General features: G+C 43.9%; 1 protein-coding gene across 2 annotated transcripts in view; it reads left to right on the forward strand.

The window, feature by feature from the left end:
* Positions 1-27,742, forward strand: part of BCKDHB (branched chain keto acid dehydrogenase E1 subunit beta) — a 2,914,018-nt gene that overhangs the window by 304,352 nt on the left and 2,581,924 nt on the right. For both annotated transcript variants that reach the window (XM_044074074.1, XM_044074065.1), the window contains exon 3: positions 22,294-22,362. In XM_044074074.1, coding sequence (XP_043930009.1) covers positions 22,294-22,362 — 69 coding nt within the window. The remainder of the gene's footprint in view (positions 1-22,293; positions 22,363-27,742) is intronic.

The following is a 27,742-nucleotide window of genomic DNA, read 5'->3' on the forward strand; positions in this document are numbered from 1 at the left end:
GTTCCATGATAATACGTTCTATGGCCTTTCAGATCAGGCTTGTCGGACTGATGGGGCGGTAGATCCCAGGATCCAAGGTGGATCCCCCCTTGTGGAGTGGGATAACTGTAGCTGTGCGCCACTCAGTGGGGACGAAGCCTGAGGTGAGGCTATGATTAAACATGACACTTAGGTGAGGTGCCAGTTCATGTTGTAGTTCATGTAGTACACAGCCCGGGATGTCGTCTGGTCCCATGGATACTGTATTCCTAGCTTTGGAGAGTGAATCATTCATTAGATTTATTTAATCATATGTATATGGATAGTTTGTAATGTAAACTGAATTAAGTGAGAATTGAGGTCAAAGGATTGTTCTGGATGCCAATCCAAGCCTGCATTTTCTCAAGGTAGTCATAGATGATCACAGCTTGCAAGACTAAGGTTCATAGGTAGGTACTAGGGTATCGGCCCAAGGGCCTACGTAAGCCTAGCCAACAAGGTTCCCTGGCTTACGCCACCCAAGAAAGTTACTTTCCTGTGCCACTGTCGAGCAGAGACACAGAAGTGATGCCCGGGGTGTATTTCCTATTTCCCTTCCACTCATCAAGATTTTTCTTGAAGAGTGCTAATGAAGAACCTTGCTTGACATAGATGGGTAGCCTGTTCCAGAGTATGGGAAGTCTCTGGGACAGGAATCTATCCCCCCAGCATGTCCTGTTTATTGTGGTGACAAGGTTTAGGTCCCTAGAGCATGTAGCTCGGAGGGATTGGGATTTCTTTAGGTGTAGCATGTCCAACAGCTCTGGGTTTGACATAGCCTTATATGTTAGGCAGAGATCACCTCGGAGTAGGCAATATGCTATGGAGTAAAGCTGGAGTTTTTTGAGGTGGTCAGTGTAGGGCATTTGTTTGAGGCCAGTAATCCTCTTTGTGAGGTACTTCTGTGGCCTTTCCAGCTGCTGCAGATGTCTTGTGAGGTACATTCCAAAAGGGTGTTGTACTCTATAATGGGTCTGAGTGTCGAGTAGAGGGGAACAATGACCTCTTTTTTTCCTAGATGAGAACCCTTTTATGATGAGGTGTGCTACATAGAAGGACTTCCTGACTAATGTGGCAATATGACTATCAAAGGAAGAGACTACTGTCCACCTGGGTCTCAAGGTCTCTTATCACGCATTCGGTGTTAAGTAGATTGCTGCCTATGTGGTAGTTCATGGGTACAGAGTTTTTACAAAAGGGGATGACAATGCACTTTTTGGCATTGAGCTTGAGGCCATGGCTCTGACACCAGGCATCTGTCTCAGCGAGGCCCTTCTGTAGGGTGTCCACATCATTTGGGGACTTGACTATAGCTCCTAGTTTGCAGTCATCTGCAAACTTCGTTAGCCAGAGGACTTCTGTGTTAGCCTGTACTTCAGAGAAGTAAATACTAAACAGGAGAGGTCCCAAGATAGAACCCTGTGGTACTCCACTTGTCACTGCTTTGAGGTCAGATTTGGAGTCTGCAACTTTTACAGTGTGGGTTCTGTCAGTGAGCCAGTTGGCAACCCATCTTGTGACATAGGGAATTTATACCTAGTTTAGTGAGGTTAGCTATAATTCCAGAATGGGGGATGGTGTCGAAAGCCTTGGCGAGGTCAAGATAGGCTGTGTGAACCACCTTACCCTCATCTACGGCTTTGGTGACTGCCTCAAAGAAGTCGATCAGGTTCAGGAGGCATGATCTGCCTTTCACAAACCTGAACTGTGTGGGATTCAGAGTTTGGAGGTTACCATTGTCTTTGCTTATGAGTTACATGCCACCCCTATAGTGCCTTTTTTAGGCAAGGCTCAAAGGACAAACCCACCTCCATAGACAACCCAAAGATAAAAAAACTAAAGGTAATGCTACTCAATGCCAGAAGTCTAAACCGCAAGATGCACGCACTCGAGGCTCTCCTCAGTATGGAGAAAATCGATGTCTGTGCAGTAACAGAAACCTGGTTCAAGGCTCCTGAGAGCACCCCAGCACTACCAGGTTATAACTCATACCATGCGTTTCGGCCCCAAAACTCGGACCAAAGCACAAAAGGAGGGGGAGTATCTATATTTATCAAATATACCTACACCTCCAGGTTAGTGGCACTGCACGAAGCATCGGAAACCATCCATGTGCAACTAACAGCGGGCAAAACTGCCTTTCAGTTTGTAGCCTGCTACAGAACACCCTCCCTATTACAGGAACCACACTTGGCATTCCTGAGAACACTGGAGAATATGAAGGTCTCTCCAAACACTATGTTATTGGGTGACTTCAACTACCCAAGCATTGACTGGGAAAACTACTCAAGCCCAAACACCCTCGCCCAACAGTTCCTTGAATTTATAAACTCTAATGCAATGGAACAACTGGTCACCACTCCCACAAGAGGGAACAACATATTGGACCAGGTCATCACCAACATGGGGACTCTATGTTCCACACCAGAGGTAAACCCCTCATTGGTAAGATCAGACCATAAACAAATTTCCTGGACATCCATATCCCGTCCCCACCCCAGCCAAGGAAATCACTGTAAAGAATTTCTCAAAAGCCAACTTTGCACTTCTCAAGACTGAGGTGGAATCCTTCAAAGCCCCTGGGCCAGCGGATAATACAGCCCAATCCGCAAAATCCTTTACAAATGCATTCTATGAGCACCTGCAGGAATGCATGGATCGTGCTATCCCAAATAAAACCAAGACTCACTCCTCCAAAAACAGGAGACCGGTCTGGTGGACCCCAGCCATAAATAAGCTATACAACAGAAGGAGGAAGCTAATACATGACAGAGCAAAATCCCAAAAAGGGAAGGCATCTCTGATCAGTATTAGCAAGAAACTTCGATCCCTTATAAAATCATCAAAGGCCAGCTTCGAAAGAAAAATTGCCCTAGGCACTAAAGATAATCACAAGGCCTTCTTTAGTTATGTCAGGAACATGGGCGGAAACTCCCAGATATGCTCTGAATTGTTGCATAATGGTACAAAATATACCAAACCTACAGACATAGCCAACTTCCTGGCAGACAGATTCAGTGCAGACTTCTCCCCCCCCCCCCCCCCAAAGGAGCAAATGCCTATCCCAACTGAATGTAACCTCCCTGACATCACAGATGCACAGGTGAAAGCTGCCCTCTCCAAAGCAAAAAATACAGCATCTATGGGACTGGACAGTGTCCAGGCTGTGTCTTACATGAGCTCCAAGAAGAACTGAACCCTCACATTAAGTCACTGTTCAAACTTAGCCTTACTAGAGGATATGTACCCAAAGAATGGCGTACAGCTACAGTGGTCCCACTCCACAAGGGTGGCGCCACAACGGACCCTGAAAACTATCGCCCCATAAGCCTGACTAGTCTGGTCTGTAAAGCTATGGAGCGTATTATCATGGAACTCATAAACAAAGACATTGGGAGCCTCCAGACACTGGACCCTACCCAATTCGGCTTTGTTAAGGGCAGATCTTGCCTCTTAAACCTAGTTGATTTCTTTGAAACGGTTACCAAAGCCATAGATGAGGGTAAGGTAGTCCACACAGCTTACCTGGACCTCGCAAAAGCCTTTGATACAATACCCCACTCGGGCATCATAAATAAGCTTACCAGCTTAAATATCAGCCCCTATATCACAAGATGGGTTGCAAACTGGCTCAGAGATAGAACCCACATGGTCAGAATCGCAGGTGCCATGTCCGAATCCAAATCAGTTACAAGTGGCATCCCACAGGGCTCAGTCCTGGGACCTCTCTTGTTTGGTTATATACTTCTCTGAGGTTCAGGCTAACACGGGGGGATTATGGCTGACAAAGTTCGCAGATGACTGCAAACTGTGGGCCATAATCGAATCTCCAGCTGACACAAGCATGCTCCAAAAGGGTCTCACAGAGACGGATGCTTGGTGCCAGAGCCACGGCCTCAAGCTAAATGCTAAAAAGTGCATAGTCATCCCCTTTGGGAAAAACAAGGTGCCCACAAATTACCACATAGGTGGTAATCCATTAAGTACGGAAGAAGTAATTAGAGATTTGGGGACCAACGTAGATAGTAATCTGTCCTTTGATAATCACGTTGCCAAAGTGGTTAGAAAGACCTTCTATATAGCCCACCTTATCACGAAAGGGTTCGCATCTAGATCAAGAGAGGTCATTGTACCCCTCTACTCGTCACTCATCAGGCCCATAATTGAATACAATGCTCCTTTTGGGATGTACCTTACCCGACACCTGCAGCAACTGGAGAGACCCCAAAAGTACCTCACCAAGAGGATCATGGGCTACAAACAGATGTCCTATGCAGCTCGACTAAAGAAACTTCAGCTCTACTCAGTTGCTTACCGCCTGCTCAGAGTCAATCTATGCCTGACGTACAAAGCCATGTCAAACCCAGAATTAATGGACATGCTCCACCTCAAAAAAATCCAAGTCCCTTAGAGCTACACGCTCCAGGGACCTAAACCTCAGCACAAAAATAAATAGGACATGCTGGAGGGACAGATTAATTTCCTGGAGGCTCCCCTCACTCTGGAATAGAATCCCAATTCATGTTAGACATAGCCCCTCGCTGACCGTCTTCAAGCGAAATCTGGACGCGTGGATGGGAAATCGCAAATTCACCCCTGGGATCTCTTCTGTGTCCCTGCTAGACAGAGGCACAGTAAACTAATCTTAAAAGGGTACCTTCTGTGACCTACTTTACAGAGGCACAGTAGGCTAATCTAATAGGGAGGCGGAAGCCAATACACTCTGGATAGGCTTATAAATGCCCTAGGGCAGATAGCCTAGTATCTACCTATGAACCTATATGTTCCAAGGTCTTGTAGACTAGGCTCGTCAGGCTAATAGGTCGATAGTTCCCGGGATCAGTGGTGGCTCCCCCTTTGCGGAGTGGGATAACTGTTGCTGTGCGCCATTCAGTGGGTACAAAGCCTGATGCAAGGCTATTATTGAACATGGTGCTTAAGTGGGGAGCCAGTTCATTCTGAAGTTCATGTTAAACGCAGCCTGAAATGTTGTCTGGTCCCATGGATACTGTGTTTTTGGATTTAGAGAGTGCAGCTTTTACCTGCATAGTTGTGATTACAGGGACTCTGTAGTCTTCCTGTATAGATATGGGCCCTTTAGGGGGTGGGCTGGTAAAGTTAGCACTGAACCTATCTGCCAGGATGTTGGCAATATCAGTTGGTTCTGTAATTTTTCTTGCCTTTGTGCTGTAACTCAGAGCAGATCTGGGTGTTGCCATCGAGATTCTTGACATAGCTATAGAATGCTTTTTGGTTGTCCCTGGAATTAGTGGTGATTTTGTTTTTGTAGCTAGCTTTGGAGGATCGTATAAGGGATCACAGCTTCTTACTGAGGCTGACCAGGGAGCTCCTCCACTCATGGGATTTTACTCTCTTTTGCAACAGTTTCTTCCTTCTGTTGTACAGTTTGTTTATGGCAGGGACCACCAGATTGGCATCCTTTTTTTTTTTTGGAGGATAGCATCTTGGTTCTGTTTGGGATAGCACGATCCATACACTCGTGTAAGTGCTTATAGAGTGCATTTGTGTAGGATTCAGCAGTTGTAACTGTATTGTCCATGTGCATCGGTGTCATTAAGTTCACCACTTCTGTCGTAAGAAGCATGAAGTTGGCTTTGGAGGAATTTTTTACTGTGGTTTCCGTAATGGGGGGTGGGGGCAGGATGTGGATATCAAGGGTGATTAGCTTATGGTCGGATTGGACCAACGAGGAGTTGACTTCAGGTGTGGAACACCGGTCACTCATGTTGGTAATGACTAGGTCTAGGATATTGTTGCCCCTGGTGGGGATGTGGATGTGGATAAGTTGATCCAGGGCATTGGAGTTTATGAATTCCAGAAAGCGTTGAGCTAAGGAGTTGGTACATGAATAGTTTTCCCAGTTAATGGTGGGGTAGTTGAAGTCGCCCATTATTAGGGTGTTTGGTTGAACCCTGATATTTTTTAGTACATCAAGAAAAGAGGAGTGGGAATCCTGGGTCATGGTGGGGGATCTGTAGCAAGCTACAATTTGAATTGCAGTTTTGCCCAGAGTTAGTTGCACTTGGATAACCTTGCATGCACTATATTGAGCAACTAGCCTCCAGGTGTGGATATCCTTAATGGATATGGACACACCTCCGCCTTTGGTGTTTTGGTCCAGGTTACATGGCCGAAAAGTGTGGTATGAGTTATAGCCTGGTAGTGCAGGGGTGCTCTCTGGAGCCTTGAACCAGGTCTCAGTCACTGCGAAGATATCGATGTTCCTTATTTTAAGGAGTGCCTCGAGTGAGTGCATTTTGAGATTTAGACTTCTAGCATTACCCGCAGTTTTTGCTTGCCTGTTCCTGTTATAATGGTGAATTTGTTATTTGAACCTTGCCTAAAAAAGGCACTATAGGGGCAGCAAGAGCCTTAGCCAGTATCCGGAATCCCAGGGGCGACAGGTGCAGGCCATCTGTGGCAAAGCATCGTGGTCTGTCGACCATGTCATCCCAAGCAGACAGATACTGGATCCCCTTAGAATGATGTGTGGATAAGTGGTGGATAATTCAAATTCCCCATGTAGGGAATTTGGTTAATCAGTACAACACATTAGTAGAGAGACAGAGAGAGAGAGAGTGTGTGTGTGTGTGTGTGTGTGTGTGTGTGTGTGTGTGTGTGTGTGTGTGTGTGTGTGTGTGTGTGTGTGTGTGTGTGTGAGACCACGCAAACCTGCTTTTAGTGGTTTGGATTGTATTTAGTGTAGTTAGCTTGCAGGTATAAAAAGTGAAGACTACAATTTCACCTAATGTATGATCTGATGTTGTGATCGTCATTCATTCATTAACCTATGGATCTCTCTTCCGACCCTCTGAACCGACCGCCACATCACTAGCTAAAGAATCCAACCTCGAGCTCCTCCCACCTACTCATAATTCCTCACTCCTCCAGATTACTGTAGATATCGTTTGCCACTCGTCTGAGTAACATCAAGGTTCCAGTGTTGCTGAGCTCCTCCATGGGTTTGGTAGTGTTTTTGTCACCTTGTGAGTTGGAATTATTTCTTTCCATTTCTTTTTACTCTTTCTACCCTCCTCTTCCTGTAGTTTAAAAATCTTTTAGAATAACTTTTATTCTGTTAGTCGGGTTTTTCTCTCCTCTCTCTCTTCCATTAAAAAAAAAAAAACTCCTTTCTCTTTCTGTAGCTGATCAGAAGGAGAAACCTTTAAGTTTCAAAAAATGCACTTCCTGTGGGTACAAGATCCCGCTCTCTGTGGCCCACAGAGAATGCATTTATTGCCTGGGACCTTCTCATCTGTTCAGCGACTGCAGCATCTGTAAAAGTTTTCTACCCAAGTCCCTGGCAGACAGGAGGAGTAAGCTTATTTTGAAAGGTTTGCTCCCACCTTCCTCTTCCTCTGCTATCCCTTCAATGTCAGGGGATCAGTCCCTCCAAATCATTTAAAGAGGCATGGGAGAGCAGGAAACCCTCCCCTGCAAAACAGAGTCATCCAGGAGGTCCTTCCCTATCAAGTTGAATCGGGTGTCTATGCCTTTGGTCCTCTTTGGAGCCACCAAAAAAGGCACCAAGGTTCTCGGGGGGGCTGACCCTGTTGGCACTGGCTTCTACAGCTCCATCTTCCATTCCTCTGCTCTGTGCCATCACTGCTTCTTTGGGGCTGAATGGATTGTATCAGAGGTCTCCTCGTCATGCCTTGACTTCTGGCTTGGGGACAACCACCTGTGCTCAGAAATCCACTTCTCCAAGAAATCTTCCAGGCCTCCCTCTTTTACATCCCCCAGATCCTCTCGAAGCCTCTCTGTGAAAGACGTGGGTAGACTAATGAGGCAATTTTTTAAGGCTCAGATCCAGATGAGGTTGTTGCCTATTCCGTCCCCTTCTGGATCTGTGAGGCTTTCCCTTTCTGCCCCATAGCTCCTACTCCATTCGGTTTCTCAGTCTTCACTTCTATCAGTCCCAGGTACCGAGGCCAATAGTGATCTCATCTTCGGCCCCAACCATTTCCTGGACATGCTCGACTCTGACTGCTTTGGAGCTGAGTGCATCTCGGAGCTGTAGCCATTGTTGATGGTTCTGGTGGTGACTTTGACTTCGAAGTTTTCATAGCTGTTGCTTCCTGTCGGAGCTTTGGCATTCGATAACTCTGACTCCCTGTTTGGAGCGGGGAGGGGCTTGGGGGCTTTGAGAGGTGTCCGCCCTGGAAGTTTTGGCTCCAGAAGAGATGCTTCCAGGAACGTCGAGCTCTTTATCTTTTGAAGTGGTGGAGAGGGTCTTCTCCTGTTCCAGGAGACCCTTGGCTCTCATTTCTTCAGAACCTTTCCCAACCCCTTCTGGATTGGTGCCCGAGGCCTCTGGTCTACCACGTGGACAGACGGTTCCAGAAAGTCTCCATACACTTTCGTCTGTAGAACCTCAAGGCTCTTCCGGTACCTCACCGGAACATCCCACCGAGGAGCTTCCTCGGAAGAGACTGTGCAAGAGGAGGCACATTGATTCCCCTGAGGAGTCTGTTACCACTGACACCAACTTTGAGGAAGGCGAAGGATCCCCAAGATCATCACCAGAAAAGATCGCCTTTGGAGACATTTTAGAAATTCTCAGTCAAACAGGTGGTTGGTTTGCCCAAAATCCTTCTCCGGAGGAATCAGTGCTGTTGGAGGATTTTTGGTTCAGCCCATCTACATCCTGGGTGACCCCCCCCCCCTGCTGACCCACTCATTTAGTTGGCGTCTTTTAGTGCACGGAAGGAACCAGATATGATAGAGCCCACACCAAAACATGATGATAAAATTTTAAGTGCTCCCCTGGACAAGACCTCTGGATGAAGGTATCCAAGTTAATGCCATGATTGTTGCGGCAACCACCAAAAAGGAGGTAGCCCAAGATAGTTCCTCTGTCCATCTCCTCAGTGGAGAATCACGGGCTTTGGACAGATTTGGAAAGGGCTTTTACGTTTGTGAGGGCATTAAACTATTTATCCCGTTTTATGAGACTACAAAGGGACCTGGTCAAGGAACTCTGTAGCTCAGCCTTGGGGTTTATGTCTGCCGAGGAACAGAAGACCTTTTCCTCCAGATTGGCCACCCTTCAATCACTGTCTAATGCTTCTATGAGGCTTGCATCCCATGCAGCAGAGGGTACCTCAAGGGTGGCCGGTTCTGGCATTGCCATGAGGCATCATGCCTGGATGAGACTGTGTGACTTTGCTGACCCTTTCAAGGTGTCTTTCGTCAATATGCCCTCTGACGGATCAGTGTTATTTGGAACCACGGAATGAAGGAAATTCTCCCACAACAAGAAAGTTGGGAAGACTCTTGTCTGACATCAGAATACATTTTAATACTCCACAAAGGTCCTTTTCCAGGAACCAGTGTGGCAGTAAAAAGATGTGATTCAAGAAATCTCAAGCTTCCTTTCAGGACTCTCTGGGAGACTTTTCCCCCAGAGGCAGAGGGAGCAACAAAAATGATAGATACCACGCACACAGCAGAGGGGGCACGCAAAACCATGGGTCTTGGGAACCCTTCTCAGACAGACCTTTCCAGCAGCCCTGAATGGTTGCCTGACTGCCTTCCTCTGGATGCTGTCGGGGGTGCTTTTCCTTGCCATCACAAATGACCAATGGGTGCTAAGGATTGTATCCAGAGGATACTTCATTCACTTTTCAAAAAAAAAAAAAAAAGATCCAAAGAATTACCTCCCTGATGTTTCACCCAATCAGAGAGAAGAAACAGCCATAGAAATTGCAAAATTGCTGCAAAACAGAGTCATCCAGGAGGTCCTTCCCTATCAAGTTGAATCAGGTGTCTATTCCATGTTCCTTTTAGTACCCAAAAAAGATGGGGGACCTGAGACCAATTCTGGACCTTACCTCTGTGAAAAATACATAAAGAACATGAAATTCAGGATGGTCACTGTTCAGTCCATCCTAGCCCTATTGCGGACGAATGACTGGATGTACTGTGTAGACCTGAAGGATGCATACTATCACATCAAAATAGAAACGTGCTCCAGACGGATACATGTATTTCAGGCTGGGAGCCAGTCATTACCAGTTCATATCACTCCCATTTGGTCTCACCACAGCCCCCAGGGCATTCAGTAAATGCTTGGCAGTAGTGGCAGCCCATCTCAGGCTGCAAGGATACCAGATTTTCCCCATCTGGATTATTGGCTTCTAACCGCTCCAACCAGGCATCTATTGTTACAGGTCAAGGATTATCTCTTCAGCTTGGCTCCAGCTCTTGGAATAATGATCAACCCACACAAATCACAGCTGGATCTGGTTCAAGTGATAGATTTCATAGGAGCACGGCTGGACACAAGAATTTCTTGTGCTTATCTGACAACAGATAGAGTATCAAATTTAAGATTTCACATCAAATAAGTCATGGCTATTCTGAAACCGCCAGCCAGTTTAGTTCTCAGAGCACTGGGTTCCATGGTGACCACAATAACTCTGTTGCCCACAACTCACTTTCATATGAGAATTCTGCAGTGGACTTTAGCTGTCCAGTGGTCACTACACAGGAATCCCCTAAGCCTTCCCGTCAGACTTTCTCAGATTTGCAAAAAATCTCTTCTGTGGTGACTTCATTCTACAGACGTTACTCGCAGTCATCCTTTTGTTCTTCCTCCCCCAGATGCCACTTTGACCACAGATGCCTGCCAGATGGGATGGGAGTGCATTATCTGGGTCGAACATTCCAAGGCACATGGAAGCCCCAGGTGACCAAATTGCATATCGAAGTACTAGAGATGAGAGCGGTTCTTCTAGTGTTGCAATAACGACACAGTCCTCTTCCTCTAGGACCTATTGCTATTCAGGTGGACAGTATGACAGTGGTGTGGTACATAAACAGGGAGGGACCTAATCTTACCCCCTGTGTCGAGGAGTTATTAGAGTGTCGCAATGGGCGATCTCTACCAACTGCTTTCTGGTGGCAACACACATTCTGGGAGAATCCAACATCTCGGCAGACAGGCTCAGACAAATTTTACTAATGCCTCAGGAGTGGTTCCTGAATCAATCCACAGCAAACAAAGTCTTTCAGAAATGGGGTCAATCTTGCTGCAGTCTTTGTGTCACCTGTCAACAACAAATGCAGCAGGTACTTTGCCTTGATCACTCCTCAGGGACAGTCACCCAAGGATTTGTAGTAGTCCATGCCTGGCCTCCCGGTCTACTCTATGCTTTCCCCCGTTGCCCTTAATCTCCAGATTCTTACAAAAGGCTCTCAGCTTGAAGAGAAAGGTAATACTCAGTGCTCCCTTCTGGCCTTGACAAACCTGTTTTCCCCTTTCTTTGATCTCGCCTGATTTTCCCGCCGGTGACACTGGACCCAACTCTTGATCTATTTTCTCTCCCATCAGGGCACCCTCACTCAGACATTCAGGAACTGAAACTAACCACGTGGTTTCTCCAATTCCACTGATGGTCAGACACCCCAGGCTGTCCTCCCCCATTCAGAAAATATTGATCTCAGCCCATAAATCTTCAACCAGAAAAATTTTGTAAGAGCAAATGGAAAAAATTCTCTATATAGGCGCAACAGAAACAAGTAGATCCGTTCACAGCCCCTGTCTTGATAGTTTTATATTTTTTGTCTTTTCCTTTCAGTAACGAGCTAGTTACTCCACCATTAAGGTACAGTTAGCAGCTATCTCCAATTTCCATTTTGGACAAGATTCTTCCTCACTGTCTTCATCCAAACTCTGTAAAGCCTTTCTTAGAGGCACCTTTTTGCTTTGCCCCCATATAAAAGATCCTACTTCTCCTTGGGTCTTGATCATAATTTTACAAGCTTTATTCTACCCCCCTTTCGAACTAGCAGCTGCAGTAGATTTAAAATGTCTTTCTTGGAAGACATTGTTCCTGTTAGCTGTTACTTCAGCAAAGAGTCTCCGAACATCAGGCCCTTTCCTACAAATTTCCTTACTTGATATTTCACAGAGATAGAGTAACCCATCGTATCAGTTCATCGTTTTTGCCAAAAATTGCCAGGGAAGATAATATCAATCTATTAATCTTCCTGTATTCTTCCCTAATTTTCAGAATAAGGGAGAGTACACTCTTCATTTGCTTGATGTACATAGATAACTACATTTTTACTTAGAACAAAGTCTGAACAGTTCTTCATATCCTTTTCAGATGTTAAAAAAGATAAACCCACTGTTAAGACTTCCTTAGCTAAATGGTTAAAAGACTACATTTCCTTTGTTTATTCCTCCAAGAACATTCCAGTGCCTGGTCATATTAAGGCTCATTCCACAAGGTCTATGGCAACTTCCTAAGCCTTTTGATCAAGGGTATCTGTTGAGGACTTTTCTGCAGCAGCTCCTTGGTGAAACTGTCATACTTTTATTGTGCATTATAAGTTGGACATCATCTCCAGAAGCAGATGTGCCTTTGGCTCTGCTGTACCCCGGAATATCCTGCCATGAGGGCCACCCTAGGTTATTGTAGCTGGGAACTCTGTCCCACAGGTTAATGAATGAATGAAGATGACAATGTCAGATAAAGAAGTTGTGTTCTTACCATAACATTCCATCTGTGTCGTCTATCTTAATTCATTAACCTTCCCTCCTCCTTCCACAATCCAACACTTCAAAAGATCTAATGGATATGTTCATAGAAACCACAGATGTTCATCGTGTTTCACTGCTGCAGTCATTACACTTGGGTTATCCTGCCGTCAGGCGGTCCCGCAGTCGGCCAGAGTTACAAAGTCTTGGTCCGGCGTCGGTTGCTGTTGCCTCCTCCCTAACATCAGTGCGTCAGGGGTATATAAGAAGCAGCCAACAACATTTTCTTCAGTCTTTCTTGCCGTGCGCGAAGCAAAAGCAGTTCGCAAGTGCCGGTCGGCCGACTCCTGAGATATCAGATTCGATTTTCAGAACCAAAGTCTTCAATAAAGCTAAGTACCCCGTTGGGGAAACGTTTTCTTGCCTCAGACCGATGTCAGTAAAAGTTAATAATTGTATTTCTTGTGGGAAGCAAATACCTCATAAGGATTTTCATTCTTGCTGTATTCCATGCCTAGGCCCAGATCACGACGTCACTAGTTGTCGGTTTTGTGCTAGATTTAACAAACGCACTATTAAACGTCGGTTTGATTTTGCTCGCCATTACTTTGGCAGAAGGTTTAATTATACCATGCCGTCGGAACAACCGGTGACCGGAATGCACAAAAAACACAAAGATAAAGATAAGGACAGGCATTCGAGGCCCAAAACTGACGACGAAGCCTCTTCTAGGCCAGACGCCGGTTTTCAGCGAGGCGCTTTCGCAGCCCCTGACACCCACTACCTCAGAACCACAGGCAGCGACCGACTCCCACGTGGAGGTGCCTAGGCCACTGGATACTCAAGGTGTTGGGCCAATGGAGATTAACCCTTCAGATGGGTCCGGAGCCGCTGAGCAGGCATTGGCTTCTGATGGTGTTTTCAGACCTACACAACTTACCATTGCAACTACAGCCAAGTCTAAAACTACATTAAAGACAAAGAAGCAAGTACAGCATTCACCTGGACAGGCCTCCATGCCTAAAAAACAGATGCTCAAAATGGCCGAAGACTTAATTACTCTGATCAGGGGTTCCCATCCCCCTCCTGATAAAAGGCCTAGGCAGGATACAGACTATGATTCCTCTGACCAGGTTTCTATATATTCTGATTCCTCTTCAGACCAGGGATACTCTTTACCCCCCTTTGAGGACTCTGATGCTGAAGAATCAATTCCTTCAGCCTCTCCTCCTGAGGATTACTCTTTTGGGGAAACTTTACATACCATGAGGGAGCATTTCCATTGGGAGGGCCAGGATTACTCAGAATCCAAGAAAAGGCTCAGAGACTTTCTTTTATTGCCTCAGCACAGGCCCCTTGCTATTCTGCCAGTGTTGGGCATTGTGGATGATGTGTTCTCTGAATCTAGTTTAAATCCTGATTTTTACCGCCTGCTCCAGTCAAGCCAGACAGGTACTACAGAGTCCATGACTCTCACAAATTTCTTTATAAAAACCCTGTTGCTGACCCAGAAACTATTTCCCAGGGTCCCAAAGAGGTAAAGGCTTCCACGGCTAAAAATTAAAGTTCTCTTGGATAGGGATTCTAGAGCATTAGACAGATGGGGGAAGAAAGTTTACACCTCTGCAACTTTAGCAGTGAGGGCTTTAAATTGCCAGTTTCACATGCTTAAATATCAACAATATTTACTGTCTCAATTAAAACAGAAAATGAGCAAGTGCAGAACAACCTGATTATAAGGAAATGCAGGATTTATTGCATGCAGCTGAACAAGTGGGAAAGCATACTTTGCAATGTGGTTTTGATTCATTAGAGGCTTCTTGTAGAGCAGCAGTTACAGGATCTGTGATTTGAAGGCATGCTTGGTTAACAGAACAGTTTACCAGATCATGTTAAGGCAAAATTAATGGATGCTCCTTTACAGCAAGATAATTTATTTGGTATTAAGGCAGAAGAGGTATTAAAGAAAATGGAGGATAAGGCAAAATCTATGCAAACAGTGAAGGATTTCTTACAGGTACAGCTGCCTTGATTTAGCAGAAATTGGCCTACAAAAAATTGGTCCTTTCCAGTGTCAGACAGGCCACAAAGAGGCAGATACAGATGCCCAAGAGGCAGATCTCAGCCACAAGGCTCTTACAGACCACGACAGTGGGGTGCTTCAACCCCAAAAGGAGATGAGGAGAAGTCACAACCTTACAGGAAACAGTCCCAATGACTTCCCCCTTCCAATGCCAAACTATTCCCTTTTGGCAGCTCCCTTAGGGGGGAAACTAGCACTTTTTTCTCTAAACTGGCAAGCAATCACCCAAGACAAATGGGTGCTGAATATTGTGTCTCAAGGTTACAGGTTCCACTTTCACACTTTTCCAAGGCTAAAAGGAATGCCAGACCTGCCACAAAATCAATGGGCAGAGGCACAAAAACAAATTACAGCCCTCATGGACATGAGAGCTATTCAAAAAGTGCCACATCAGGAAAAGGACAAGGATTTTACTCAAGACTCTTCCTGGTCCCCAGAAAGGACAAAGCCCGGAGACCCATTCTAGACCTTTCTACTCTAAATACTTACCTGGATGTTCGGAAATTCAAAATGTTGGCACTACAGCAGCTCCTTCCCATGTTGGGCAAGAAAGCTTGGCTTGTTACTTTGGACCTCAGAGGCATACCTGCATGTCCCTATCAGACAAAATTGCAGAAGATACCTCAGATTCATAGCTGGTTCAATGCACTGCCCTTTGGCTTATCTACAGCGCCCAGGGTCTTCACAAAGTGCCTGGCACCAGTAATTACATTTTGCAGACAAAAAGGAATTCAAATATATCCATATCTGGACGACTGTCTGATTCAAGCAGAGAGCAATGACATTCGTCTAAAGCATCTGGCGTTTGTAAAAAGGTTGTTAAGTTGCCTAGAGTACACAGTAAACGAAAGGAAATCAAAACTAGTGCCCTCACAAGAGATAATATTCCTGGGTGCCAGCTTAAATACAATGGCCCAGATGGCTTATCTCGTGCCAGACAAACAAGGACAACTGACTCAGTATTTTCAGTTGATGGCAACAAAGTCCCAACTCCCTGCAAGAAAAATTCTGCAGGCCTTGGGATTCATGGCATCCTGCATACTACTTATTCCATATGCAAGACTGCATAAGAGGAAATTACAATGGTACCTAAAAAGTGTTTGGACTCAACACTGTCACAGCTTGGAAACAGTAATACCACTAATTCCCTGCCTACAACAGGAGTTTCGATGGTGGGCACCGGCATGTCACCTCAACAAGGGTCAGCCTTTCACTCTTCCCACAGCCAGGCAGACTTTAACAACAGATGCTTCGGATTACGCCTGGGGAGCACACATGGCAGGAAAATGTATTCAGGGCAAGTGGACCACAGACCAAATGCATCTTCATATCAATCAAAAAGAGATGTTGGCTGTACAAAATGCCCTAACAGCTTTCAAGGACTTCTGCATCCAGGACAATTATTATTAAAGACAGACAACACCACAGTACTGTGGTACATAAACAAGCAAGGGGGCACTCATTCTTACCCCCGATGCAGACAAGCCATGACCTTGTGGAACACAGCTCTAACTTATCAAGTTCATCTGCAAGCACAATTCCTGCCAGGAAAGTAAAATACTCTGGCAGACGACTTAAGCAGAAACATCATGGATTCTCACGAGTGGAAATTAAATCCGCAAGTCTTCAGCATGATAATGCAAAAATGGGGGTGCCCGGACATAGATCTTTTTGCTTCCCCACTGAATTGCCAACTACAAAAATTCTGCACAAGGACTTATCACACACAAGCATGGAAAGTGGATGCTCTTTTGTACAGCTGGAAAAAGCCTAAATGTGTATGCCTTCCCACCTCTGCCTCTCCTTTCAAAGGAACTCCTAAAAGCCAGACAAGAAAAACCACAGATGATTCTGATTGCTCCAGACTGGCCACACCAGCATTGGTACCCAATCATAAAGAAGTTAGCTCAAGGCCCACCTTGGATTTTGCCTCAAATTCCACACCTTCTGACTCAGCAAAACAGTCAGATCCTGCACTGTCAGCTCAAAACCTTAAACCTGGCTGCATGGCAGATTCATTAGCCAAACAGACAACACCTCTCTCTAAAGTTGTTATGGATGTCATTTTGTAGGCCAGGAGGCCTAGCACCAGGAAATCTTATTCAGAAAAGTGGAAGAGATTCTGTGCCTGGAACCAGGCTCAAAACCTTGACCCTCTTGTCCCTAACATTCCTCAGATACTACAATACTTAACTGAGATGCTGGACAAAGGACTATCCTTCTCATCCATTAAGGTCCATGCTTCTGCCATCTCGGCTCATTACAACACAGATCCTCCTATTTTCTCTCATCCATTACTAAAGCAGTACCTCAGAGGGGCTAAAAACATAAGACTGCCCCGGAGAGCACCAACACCTACTTGGGACCTCAATTTCATCTTAGTAAAGCTCACTTTACCTCCTTTTGAGCCAGCCAACTCAGCAGAATTAAAATATATATCATGGAAAATTGCTCTGCTTCTGGCAATAACCTCAGCACGAAGAGTCTCAGAGTTACAGGCACTAATGGCAGTGGAGCCTTTCATCATTTTTCACCAAGACAAAGTCTCTTTAAGAACAAACCCTTCCTTTATGCCTAAGGTGGTATCCAGTGTAGCTCTTAACCAAACTATTCACTTGCCAACATTTTATCCAAATTCCCAAAATAAAGGGGAGAGACTTCTACATTCCTTGGACATACACAGGCAATTGCTCTTCTACTTGGACAAAACAAAAGCTTTCAGAAAAACTGAACAATTGTTTGTATCATATGCTGCAGGATCACAGGGAAAGGCCATTTCAAAGCAGACCATTTCAAAATGGATAGGACACTGTATCCGGTTCTGCTACACACAGCATGGGAAACCTGTACGTACCATCAAGCATTAGGCCACATTCCACAAGGGCAACTGCTACTTCTACTGCCTACCTTAGAGAAGTACCTACCAAAGACATTTTGGAAGCTGCAACTTGGAGTTCAGTGCACACCTTTACCAAGAATTACCACTTGCCTCTTTACTCTAGATCCAGAGCTGGCTTTGCCACTGCAGTGCTGCAGGGCCTTATAGCCACACCAAATCCTGTATAGAACCAGCCACCCTGACTCAGCTTTGGGATTCAACCCAAGTGTAATGACTGCAGCAGTGAAACACAATGAACATAGTACAGTTTTGACCTACCATAAATGTAGATGTTCGAGTGTCTTTACTGCTGCAGTCCTGGTTCCCCACCCGCCACCCCCTCTTTCTTAGCTGGGTCTTATCTATAACTTTCTACACTATTCTACCTATGTGGTGTATTTACTGGTTACTACAGGTTTTATTTTTACCTTATTGTATGTTTTGCAAGCAATATGTATTGCTTATCTTTTTGGGGGCACCTGACATCTGGAGCAAGAAAAACTGAAGAAAATTGCGTCGGCTGCTTCTTATATACCACTGACGTCAGGGAGGGGGCGACAGCAACTGACGCCGGACCAAGACTTTGGAACTCTGGCCGACTGCAGGACCGCCTGACGGCAGGATAACCCAAGTGTAATGACTGCAGCAGTGAAGACACTCGAACATCTACATTTATGGTAGGTACAAAACTGTACTTTTCTTACTGAGCTCCTGACTCCAATTTTTATCCTGTGCTGGCTGTGTTGGCCTATTTGTTAACCAAGGATAGTTGTTATTGCAGACTAGATCTGAGATAATCTGGAGGAGTTGGGAATTATGGGTAGGAGAGAGGAACTTGAGCTTGGAATCTTTAGCTATGAAGTGGTCTGTCGGTTCCGAGGGTCTGAAGTGAGATCCACGAGTTAATGAAAAATGAAGATAGACAACACAGATGGAACATTATGGTAAGAACATGACTTCTTTTTATATGTCATATCTTTCTGTGTAGTCAGGGATATTTTGAGTGTTTTAAATGTTTTTAAGAAAAGTTTTATGTTGTTTTTCTTGTAGACGCATAAGATGAGTAGGAAGGGATGAGATAAGGGAAGCGTGACGTGTGCAGGTTTGATTGGGAACTGTGATGATTGATGCTAATGTCCACTCTTATGTGATGGGGTGAGGAAGGCTGGCATTATGAGAGTATGCACTGAAGTGGATGATTGTGTAGAGGTCTGCGACCAGAGGGTGGTTGTAGCAAGAAGGTGAATGGAAGGGGCACACTGATGTGTCTTGGGTTTGTTTTATAGTTTTTCTTTTCTCTTTGGACACTGCCTGCAATTAACACAGTTTATTTTTTCAGGGGCAGGTTAGGTGTTAAGAATTGTGGGGGGCTGGGGATAAAATGAGAATACAGCAAAGAGCAGTTCTTTTTGACTGTGAAGGATAGTTAAATCCTGAAGTATGTGAGGCACACATATGTCAGTGTCAGGAGGAGAAGGAAAAATTAGTTTTATGGAGCAGAGTTTAAAGGAAAGTAAGCACAAAGGGATTTTGCCAGTGCTTCAGTATAAAATTATGAAATAGAAAGCAATGCAAGAGCCATTCTTGAGGGATATAGCTGTACAACAAGGCAGGGGAAGAAACATCTGAATACTGTGTGCGGTAGGAAGAGAAGTAATTGCATCAGTAGAACACCCAGGAAACAAGGACTTGAATTCAGTTAACTGGTGTTTAAAAGGGATAAGGTACCATGCACTAGTGCCTAGAGGCCAAGAATTGATGTGAGTGAGTGAAAAAAGTCTTATTTTACTGTATGGAAATCAGGGGGCGGAGAAACAGTCCAATTGAGAGGAAGAGGGTAACATGTAGAGAACAAAGAAAGGTGTTGATAAGGATATGAAAGACCAAGTTAAAAGTGAAGGCAAAGAAATAGGAGTCATTATGGGTGCATAGTGGTGGATTCCTTGCTGCAAGGCCGTAAAGAGATAAGTGTCAGTCTTGATTGGGAGAGGCATTCTGGAGAAAGTAATGTTAACAAAGAATGTGTGAGTGGATAATTTTACTGTATGTATTACAACAAAGATAAAAGCAATTTTAGAATGTGTAAATCTTTTATTGACCTGATGAGGATATGTCAGAAGCTTGGATATTTTTTAGTCCAGGAAATGTGGAAAGACTGAATATAGTGTTAAGGGAGGATGGGAACTGCAACATAGTGGTTCAGCCTTTCTTGCGTAGGCTGTATGTGTACTACGAGTACCATGGTGGATGTAGGCAGAAACTGATTGAAAGTTTGGTTTGAGAGTTTACTCACCTTTTTGTTATTTTATGTAATATAAAATGAGATCAGTTGATAAAGGAGAAGAGAGGGTAATCTGGTATGATGCCATTAAGGTTACATGGGGGGAGAGGAATGTGGTGAGGAAGGGTTTACAGAAAAAAGGTAGTGGGATAGTAAACTGCAGTAACAGCTGAGAGAATTGCAAAGCTAGAGAAGGGTTTAGGTTGGTTATTATGTGAGATAATTACAGACAAAGATGAAATGGGTTTGGACTAATCTTTGTTTAGACATTAAAATACGGTTTAGCGTGAGCATTTGATGAACAAAAAGTGATAGATAAAAAAAGCTGAAAATCTGGGGTGCTCAAGAGGGAAAACACAGAAAATGTTGGATAGAATAGTTAAAGATCATATTTAAAGTGGTAAAGCAAACTTTTATTTTTACTTAAGCTGTTTGCATGCATCCTTGTGCATGTGAATACTCCTCTGTGTAAAAATATGTGTGTTTCAAAAAAAGTTTAAAAACTTCAGAAAATGGAAATCTAAACTACATCTGCTGTATCTGTGGCATTAATGTTAATATGCCAGCAGGAGGTGTGTTCATCACTTTGGGGGATGTCTCTAATTACGCTGGAGCAGAGTAAGCAAATACTTGTACAGTTTAGCAAAACATACCTTGTGGTTTGCTAGATAGAATAAAGGAAAACCTAAATATCAATCCTGTTAATCCAAGTTTTAGCATGTGGACGCGTTCTTGATTTATGGCTACAGGATGTAGTGCTTGCCGATGACAAAAGTGATTGGGGGGTTACAACAGACAGCAAATTTTAGATCCATCAGCCTGACCCAGCATTCTCTGTAAAATTGTGGATGCTGTTGTAACAGTACTTATCCAGAGGGATACAGATTCATAGGTTCATAGATTCATACTAGACTAACTGTCCTTGTCTGACATTTTATGTCTAGCTAATTACCCCAACCAAGAATCAAACCTTGTACCTTGTGTCTGTAAGGTAAACACCATAACCATTAAGCTAACCTCGCACCATGATGACCTGCTAACTACAGTATGTTTTAAGGGGATTGTTTCTTAAATCGTGTGTCATTCGTCAATGATGTAACAGCTGCACTTGTGTCTGTAAGGTAAACACCATAACCATTAAGCTAACCTCGCACCATGATGACCTGCTAACTACAGTATATTTTAAGGGGATTGTTTCTTAAATCGTGTGTCATTCGTCAATGAGGTAACAGCTGCACTTGAGGAAGCACTAACCGTGCATACTGCTTAACTTGATGTGACACTAGTCCGTATAAAGGAATAACCGACATATTTAAAGTATTAATTATCTGTTCATGTGCAGTTTGGTGGGTAAAACACACTGGCTGAGTAAGATACAGTAGGTTGGGTTTTCAGATTAGTTCTTTCTCAACTTGGATTACTAGTAGTTTCTCATATGGTTCTGTACTTTAGCCGTTTCTGACAGGACAATTTTTTCAGTTATAATAGTGAGATGTGGGCTGTGAGTAACTATGCTGATAATTACAACTGATAGCATAATTACGTTTAGTAAAAGGTGAAGAAGTATTTAAAATGCAGACCTGGTGCAATAGCAGTGTCAGCAAATGTAGTGTTGTCGGTCTCAGGACTTTAGTTATGATTGCAAAATAAATGGTCAAATCATTAAAATGTCACCATCATTAATAATCTAGGGACAGTAGTAGGCACTGTAAATATCGGCCACTGGGCATCTACCACAATCAGAAAAGCATTCTATGGAATGTTTAATTTTCTAGGGAGATCACCCAATATGTGTATCGATCTGACCCTTTATTGAATACAGCACTGCATTTGTAGCTTTCAAGCTAGAAACCTAAATAACTTGAAAAGGTACAATGATTCCTTACCAGAAAAATCATATGATTGGAAGATTTTAATTATTCAGAAAAGCTTCAGGAACCTTTCATTATATTCCATTGTTTTTAAGTTACTAAGAAGGAATGTTTGCTGCCATAGACGGCAGTGTCCAACCCTATTTATGAAAGTCTGTGCCTGACAAGACACCAATTGGAAACTAAACCAGACTGGGGAACATAGTGGGAAGCATAAAACATAACATTCAAAAAAATCATGACAGAAACATTATACAAAGCCTTCCAGGATTGGGAACAAGTTTTCCATAACTTCCTTCATATGTTATTTCTATTTATATGAGAAATGAAAAATGTCACTGTGGGCTAATGCCACTGAAAAAGTTGTATTATTCACAAGAGGTGAAATTGGACTAGGTAATTCAAGATTCATTTCAAGAGCTTTGTACATGTAAATAATGGTCTGCCAGTAGGTTACAGTAAGAAAGGCCCAGAAGAAATTCAAAAAAGTATCTGTTAGGGCAGATTAGCTAGGCACAGACATAGTTATGTAAAGAAAAGTGCTGAGTTTCTGTGACATGTGAATATAGGCTACCTTTTACAAGTATGCTTTTGTTTCTGCCACTCATTGATAAAATGAATTGAACGTCACAAGCTGCTTGATTCTTTTTTCAGTGATATTTGGAGAAGATGTCGCCTTTGGAGGAGTTTTCAGGTGTACCGTTGGACTGAGAGACAAATATGGTGAGTGTCAGATTTCAGACCTGTTTTACTGTTACTAACCTGGCTACATTGATAATTTAATTGTTAGTTTCTCAGTTTTGTTGTTTGTCTTGTGCACAGTCCCAAGCCTTAAAAAGTCAGATTAAAAGCAAAGTGTATATCCTACTGTAGTTAACGTGCCTGTAAATGGATCAGATGAACTTGTATGTGAGGAATGACTGTTTGGTAGAAAAGATTTACTAACTCTTAATGGATTTAGTGTATCCACACAAACACTAAATTTAAAGAATGTAGATCTGGAATGTAAATGGTGTTGCAGTTTATTTGAACAAGTATGGACAATGCAAGAACAGGGTTTCAAAAAAGACATGGAGGTATCCCAGTAAGTATTTGACTGGAATCAGTGACAGAGTCCTCTACCATAAATCTTAACTGGCACAGCAACTTCTATACCTAACATTGCTGTGGACAAGCATAACCATAGAGGCTGTTTTAGTTGGTAGCTCCATCACCAGCTGATAGGACTTTCTCAATTCTCTTTCCATTTAATAGCTTTCTGCCAAATTATCTCACTCCTTGGTCACAACACTGACAAGTGAATTGCTAGTTAAAGCATACTATTTTGGGTTTTGACTTGATTTCCTGGTGGAATCAAAGTTGCTGGGATTATATTTTTAGATTCTTTAAATGGCCAGTCTGCTGTGCTCTTAATCTGGAAGAACCTACTTCCCAAGCAATACCCTTTCCCTTTATGAATAAACAATGCTTCTTTAATATCAGTCATCCAGTGCATTCATTTGAGCTTTTCATGACCTGAAGCTTTTCTTTAATTAGTCATTGTGCTTGATTACTTCCAGATACTATCTTACTTGCACACACCACTAAAAAAAAAAAAATTCAGGAGCACAGAGAGTATTTGAGAATTGTCATGCTTTTTAGGGATACGACATGGTAAATGCTTATGTCATTAGGTACTGTGTGATAGTACTGTTAGACGGCAGAGCCACGTGGGACATGTAGTTTTTCTGGGCTGGGATTGACTTGATGATCGACAAGTAGCAGCACCCCCAGCAAAGAATAAGGAGCCTGAATAAGACATACTGAAAGGAGAGTAGTTATGCTTTGTGAGTATCCTAGGCAAACTGCCTGCAGCTCCCCCGATCAGAATAACCCTCACCTATCCCATATTCAGAACAGTTGTTTCATTCTTTATAAATTTACCCTTAACACAGAAGAGGTAAATGAAAAGTGGCAATTTACAAAGTTCCTGTTCTGCAGATGTTTAGGTTTCTATCCTACCCAAAACAGCAGCATTCTTCATAACTCAGCCACAGTAGTTTTAAATTGATTGCTTTACAGGAGTAGTACCTTAGTGGAAGAAGACTGTAAATGTTGCAGGTTCAGGGAATTGCTTGGGCAGTAAACATGAATGTATTAATATTGCCTGCTAAACTGCAAGACTTGCTTGAAAAATCGTAAGGGTATGAAGTATATGAGATAAATGGAAGGTTACATGTGGTAAAATGGTTGGCCGTAGACTAAGCCTCAAACCATTCACAACTGAGGCGCTACTGGGAATTGGTACTGATATCCTTGCTATTCTTCATAGGCATAGTTCAAATGTGAAACCACAGTAGAAAGTTATTGGAGCTCCTGCTGCACCACAAAGAATGAGAGACTCCCCTGCTGAGAAACTTCAGATTAAGAGTTAGATGAAGGGGACTTGGCCTCTTCTTCGAGTTTCCTCACTTGCAGTTTCACTGTCAGCAGCAAGGTAACGGTGTCTTTAGGATCCTCCTTCCCAAGTAAGTTTACTTTAAGGAGACTTTGAAACTTGTATGGGAGTCCAAAGTAGTCACAAGGTTCAAGCAGCATTACTTAGACCTTACCCTGGCTGTATGGCAGAGGGTGATAAAACACTATGACTCATATAACCAGAGTTTAGTGCGTGTCTCAAGTGAGAGAAGAGCCTTGTGATGCTTGTTTCCCACCTTTCCTGTAACTAGTCTAGTCCAGATACAGATTTGCTGTATCCAGGACTGTTTGTAAGCTTCTGAGCCCCTCAAGCCTTTCTGTGTTGGAGGGAAGCCTTCTAGCTTATCAGTGGGAGTGGTAATCACTAGGTAGCCTATCTACCACAAGAGTGGTTTCTGGCCCAGAAATTGTAGTTTATTGGCCGTTTGGCAGTTTTTCCATCTCTTTCAACGTATTGGTTTAAAAGCCCATGTTTGCGCTCATTTCCCATCTTTCCTGTAACTAGTCTAGTCCAGATACAGATTTGCTGTATCCAGGACTGTTTGTAAGCTTCTGAGCCCCCCAAGCCTTTATGTGTTGGAGGGAAGCCTTCTAGCTTATCAGTGGGAGTGGTAAGCACTAGGTAACCCATCTACCACAAGATCCAGGTACAGATTCTTAGTTTTAGCACTTGAATTTGCTTATTCGTTCTCAGCACTTGTTCAGAACCTGTTGTTAGCACTAAATAAGCTACAGATTACTACAGCACTCAACCCTCTTCTTTTTTTACAGTTTTTGTACTTACTTTCCTCACTTGCTTAGAGAAAAACATCTCTTATACTCACTTTCCTCACTTGTCTAGAGAAAAGTAGTTTTTTTTATTCAGGCATGCCCAAGGGTCAGCTCTCAGTGTTCTCTCCTGTCTATCTGATGAATCTGGGCATCTTGGGGGGCAGTGCAGCAGTTGCCTCATGTACAGAGACAACCCTCTCCTCTTACCACCCAACACCACAAACTGTGAGAGATGCACTTATCTAGCCAAACTGGAGGTAAAGCTCTCTCCAACCAAGACTGAACTTGACAGTCAAGAGAAGAAGGTAAACACTTGCACCACACCACACTCATCACATAGTCGCACTAAACCTACGCCACCAAAATCCACACATAGAAACACAAAAACATTCACAGAGGCTCTCAATAATAATCTGCTCAAGCAACAGAGACCTCCAAAGCAGAAATGCAAGCAACCTCCACCCCCCCAATACAACCCAAATGACACATAGCCCACAGACTCAACGTGCCAATAAACCACAGACCATAAGGCAAAACAATGTACCCAACACACTAGTCATAGGTGACTCTATAGTCAGACACACTGATGTCCCACTCACCAGGCTAAACAAGGTTACTGTCAGCTACCTATCGGGTGCCAGGATCCACCACATAACCCACGCACTCAGGTCGCTCCACAACAACTACAAATATGACTCTGTCATTGTCCATGTTGGTGTGAATGACCTGAAATGTACCTCCCCGGACTACATGAAAAGAGACATGGAAGAACTCTCTGATCTTGTAGCCCAGACAGGTATGACCCTAGCCCTGAGTAGCATCCAGCCATCACCCAGAATGATACCGCAGTACAAGGACAAAATGATTGACTTCAACAATTGGCTAAGCTTCTGGTGTCATTCTCAGGTGATCCAGTATCTGCCTGCCTGGGATGACATGGTCGACAGACCATGATGCTTTGCCAGAGATGGCCTGCACCTGTCGCCCCTGCGATTCTGGATACTGGCTAAGGGTCTTGCTGCCTCTATAGTGCCTTTTTTTAGGCAAGGTTCAAATGACAAATTCACCACCGTAACAGGAACAGGCAAGCAAAAACTGAGGGTAATGCTACAAGTCTAAATCTCAAAATGCAATCACTCAAGGCATTCCTTAAAATGGAGAACATCAATATCTGTACAGTGACTGAGACCTGGTTCAAGGCTTTAGAGAGCACCCCTGTATTATTAGGCTGTAACTCATGCCATACTTTTCGGCCATCTAACCTGGACCAGAACACCAAAGGTGGAGGTTTGTCCATATTCATTAAGGATATCCACACCTCCGGGCTAGTTGCGCAGCATAATACATCCGAGGTTATCCAAGTGCAACTAACTCTGGGCAAAACTGCGATCCAAATTTTAGCTTGCTACAGAACCCTCACTATGACCCAGGATTCCCATTCCTCTTTTCTTGATATACTGGAAAATATCAGGGTTCAACCAAACACCCCAATAATGGGCGATTTCAACTACCCCACCATTAACTGGGAAAACTACTCATGTACCAACTCCTTTGCTCAACACTTTCTGGAATTCATAAATTCCAATGGCCTGGATCAACTTATCCACACCCCCACCAGAGGCAACAGTATCCTAGACCTGGTCATTACCAACATGAGTGACCGGTGTTCCAGATCTGAAGTCAACTCCTCATTGGTCAGATCCGACCATAAGCTAATCACCCTAGATATCTGCATCCCACCCCTACCCACTATTAAGGAAACCACGATAAAAAAATTTCTCCAAAGCCAACTTCATGCTTCTTAAGACAGAAGTAGCGAACTTCATGACACCCATACAGATGGACAATACACTTACGACTGCTGAATCTTACACAAATGTTAACCCATACATCACAAGATGGGTTGCAAACTGGCTGAGTGACAGAACCCACAGGGTCAGAGTTGCTGGCGCCATGTCAGACTCAAAGCCTATCACAAGTGGTGTCCCACAGGGCTCAGTCCTGGGCCCACTCTTGTTTGGCATCTACTTTTCCGAAGTACAAGCAAACACAGGAGGGTTATGGCTGACAAAGTTTGCAGATGACTGCAAACTGGGCACCATAGTAGAAAACACATCTGACACAGATATCCTTCAGAAGGGTCTCACAGAAACGGATAACTGGTGCCAGAGCCATGGCCTAAAGTTAAATGCCAAAAATGCATAGTCATACCCTTCGGGAAAAACAAGGTTACCCCTAGCTACCAAATAGGTGGCAATCCACTGAGCACAGAAGAAGTTATCAGGGACCTGGGGACCCAGGTTGATAGTAGTCTATCATTCGACACCCATGTAGCTAAAGTAGTTAGGAAGACCTTCTACATTGCCCACCTTATCATGAAGGGATTCTCATCTAGATCAAGGGAGGTCATGGTCTCCCTTTACTCATCACTCATCAGACCAATGATTGAGTACAATGCCCCATTCGGAATGTATCTGACCCGATACTTGCAGCAGCTGGAGAGGCCACAAAAGTTCCTCACCAAAAGGATAAAGGGTCTCAAAAATCTGTCCTATGCTGCCCGACTGAAAGAACTCCAGCTCTATTCAGTTGCTTACCGCTTGCTCAGAGGTGACCTCTGCCTAACATACAAGGCCATGTCAAACCCAGATTTGATGAATATGCTTCACCTCAAAAAGTCTAGATCCATCAGAGCCACAAGGGCGGGAGACTTAAACCTCGACACGGCTATTAATACTACGTGCTGGAGGGATAGATTCATCACCCAAAGACTCCCTATGCTGTGGAACAAAATCCTGGTATATGTGAGGCAGAGCACCTCGCTGGCCTTGTTCAAGAGAAATCTTGACCAATGGATGGGAGATCGCAGATATAC

Source organism: Protopterus annectens, chromosome 1.part1, assembly GCF_019279795.1.
Source record: "Protopterus annectens isolate FY-2018-M chromosome 1.part1, PAN1.0, whole genome shotgun sequence".
Classification (NCBI taxonomy): domain Eukaryota; kingdom Metazoa; phylum Chordata; order Ceratodontiformes; family Protopteridae; genus Protopterus; species Protopterus annectens.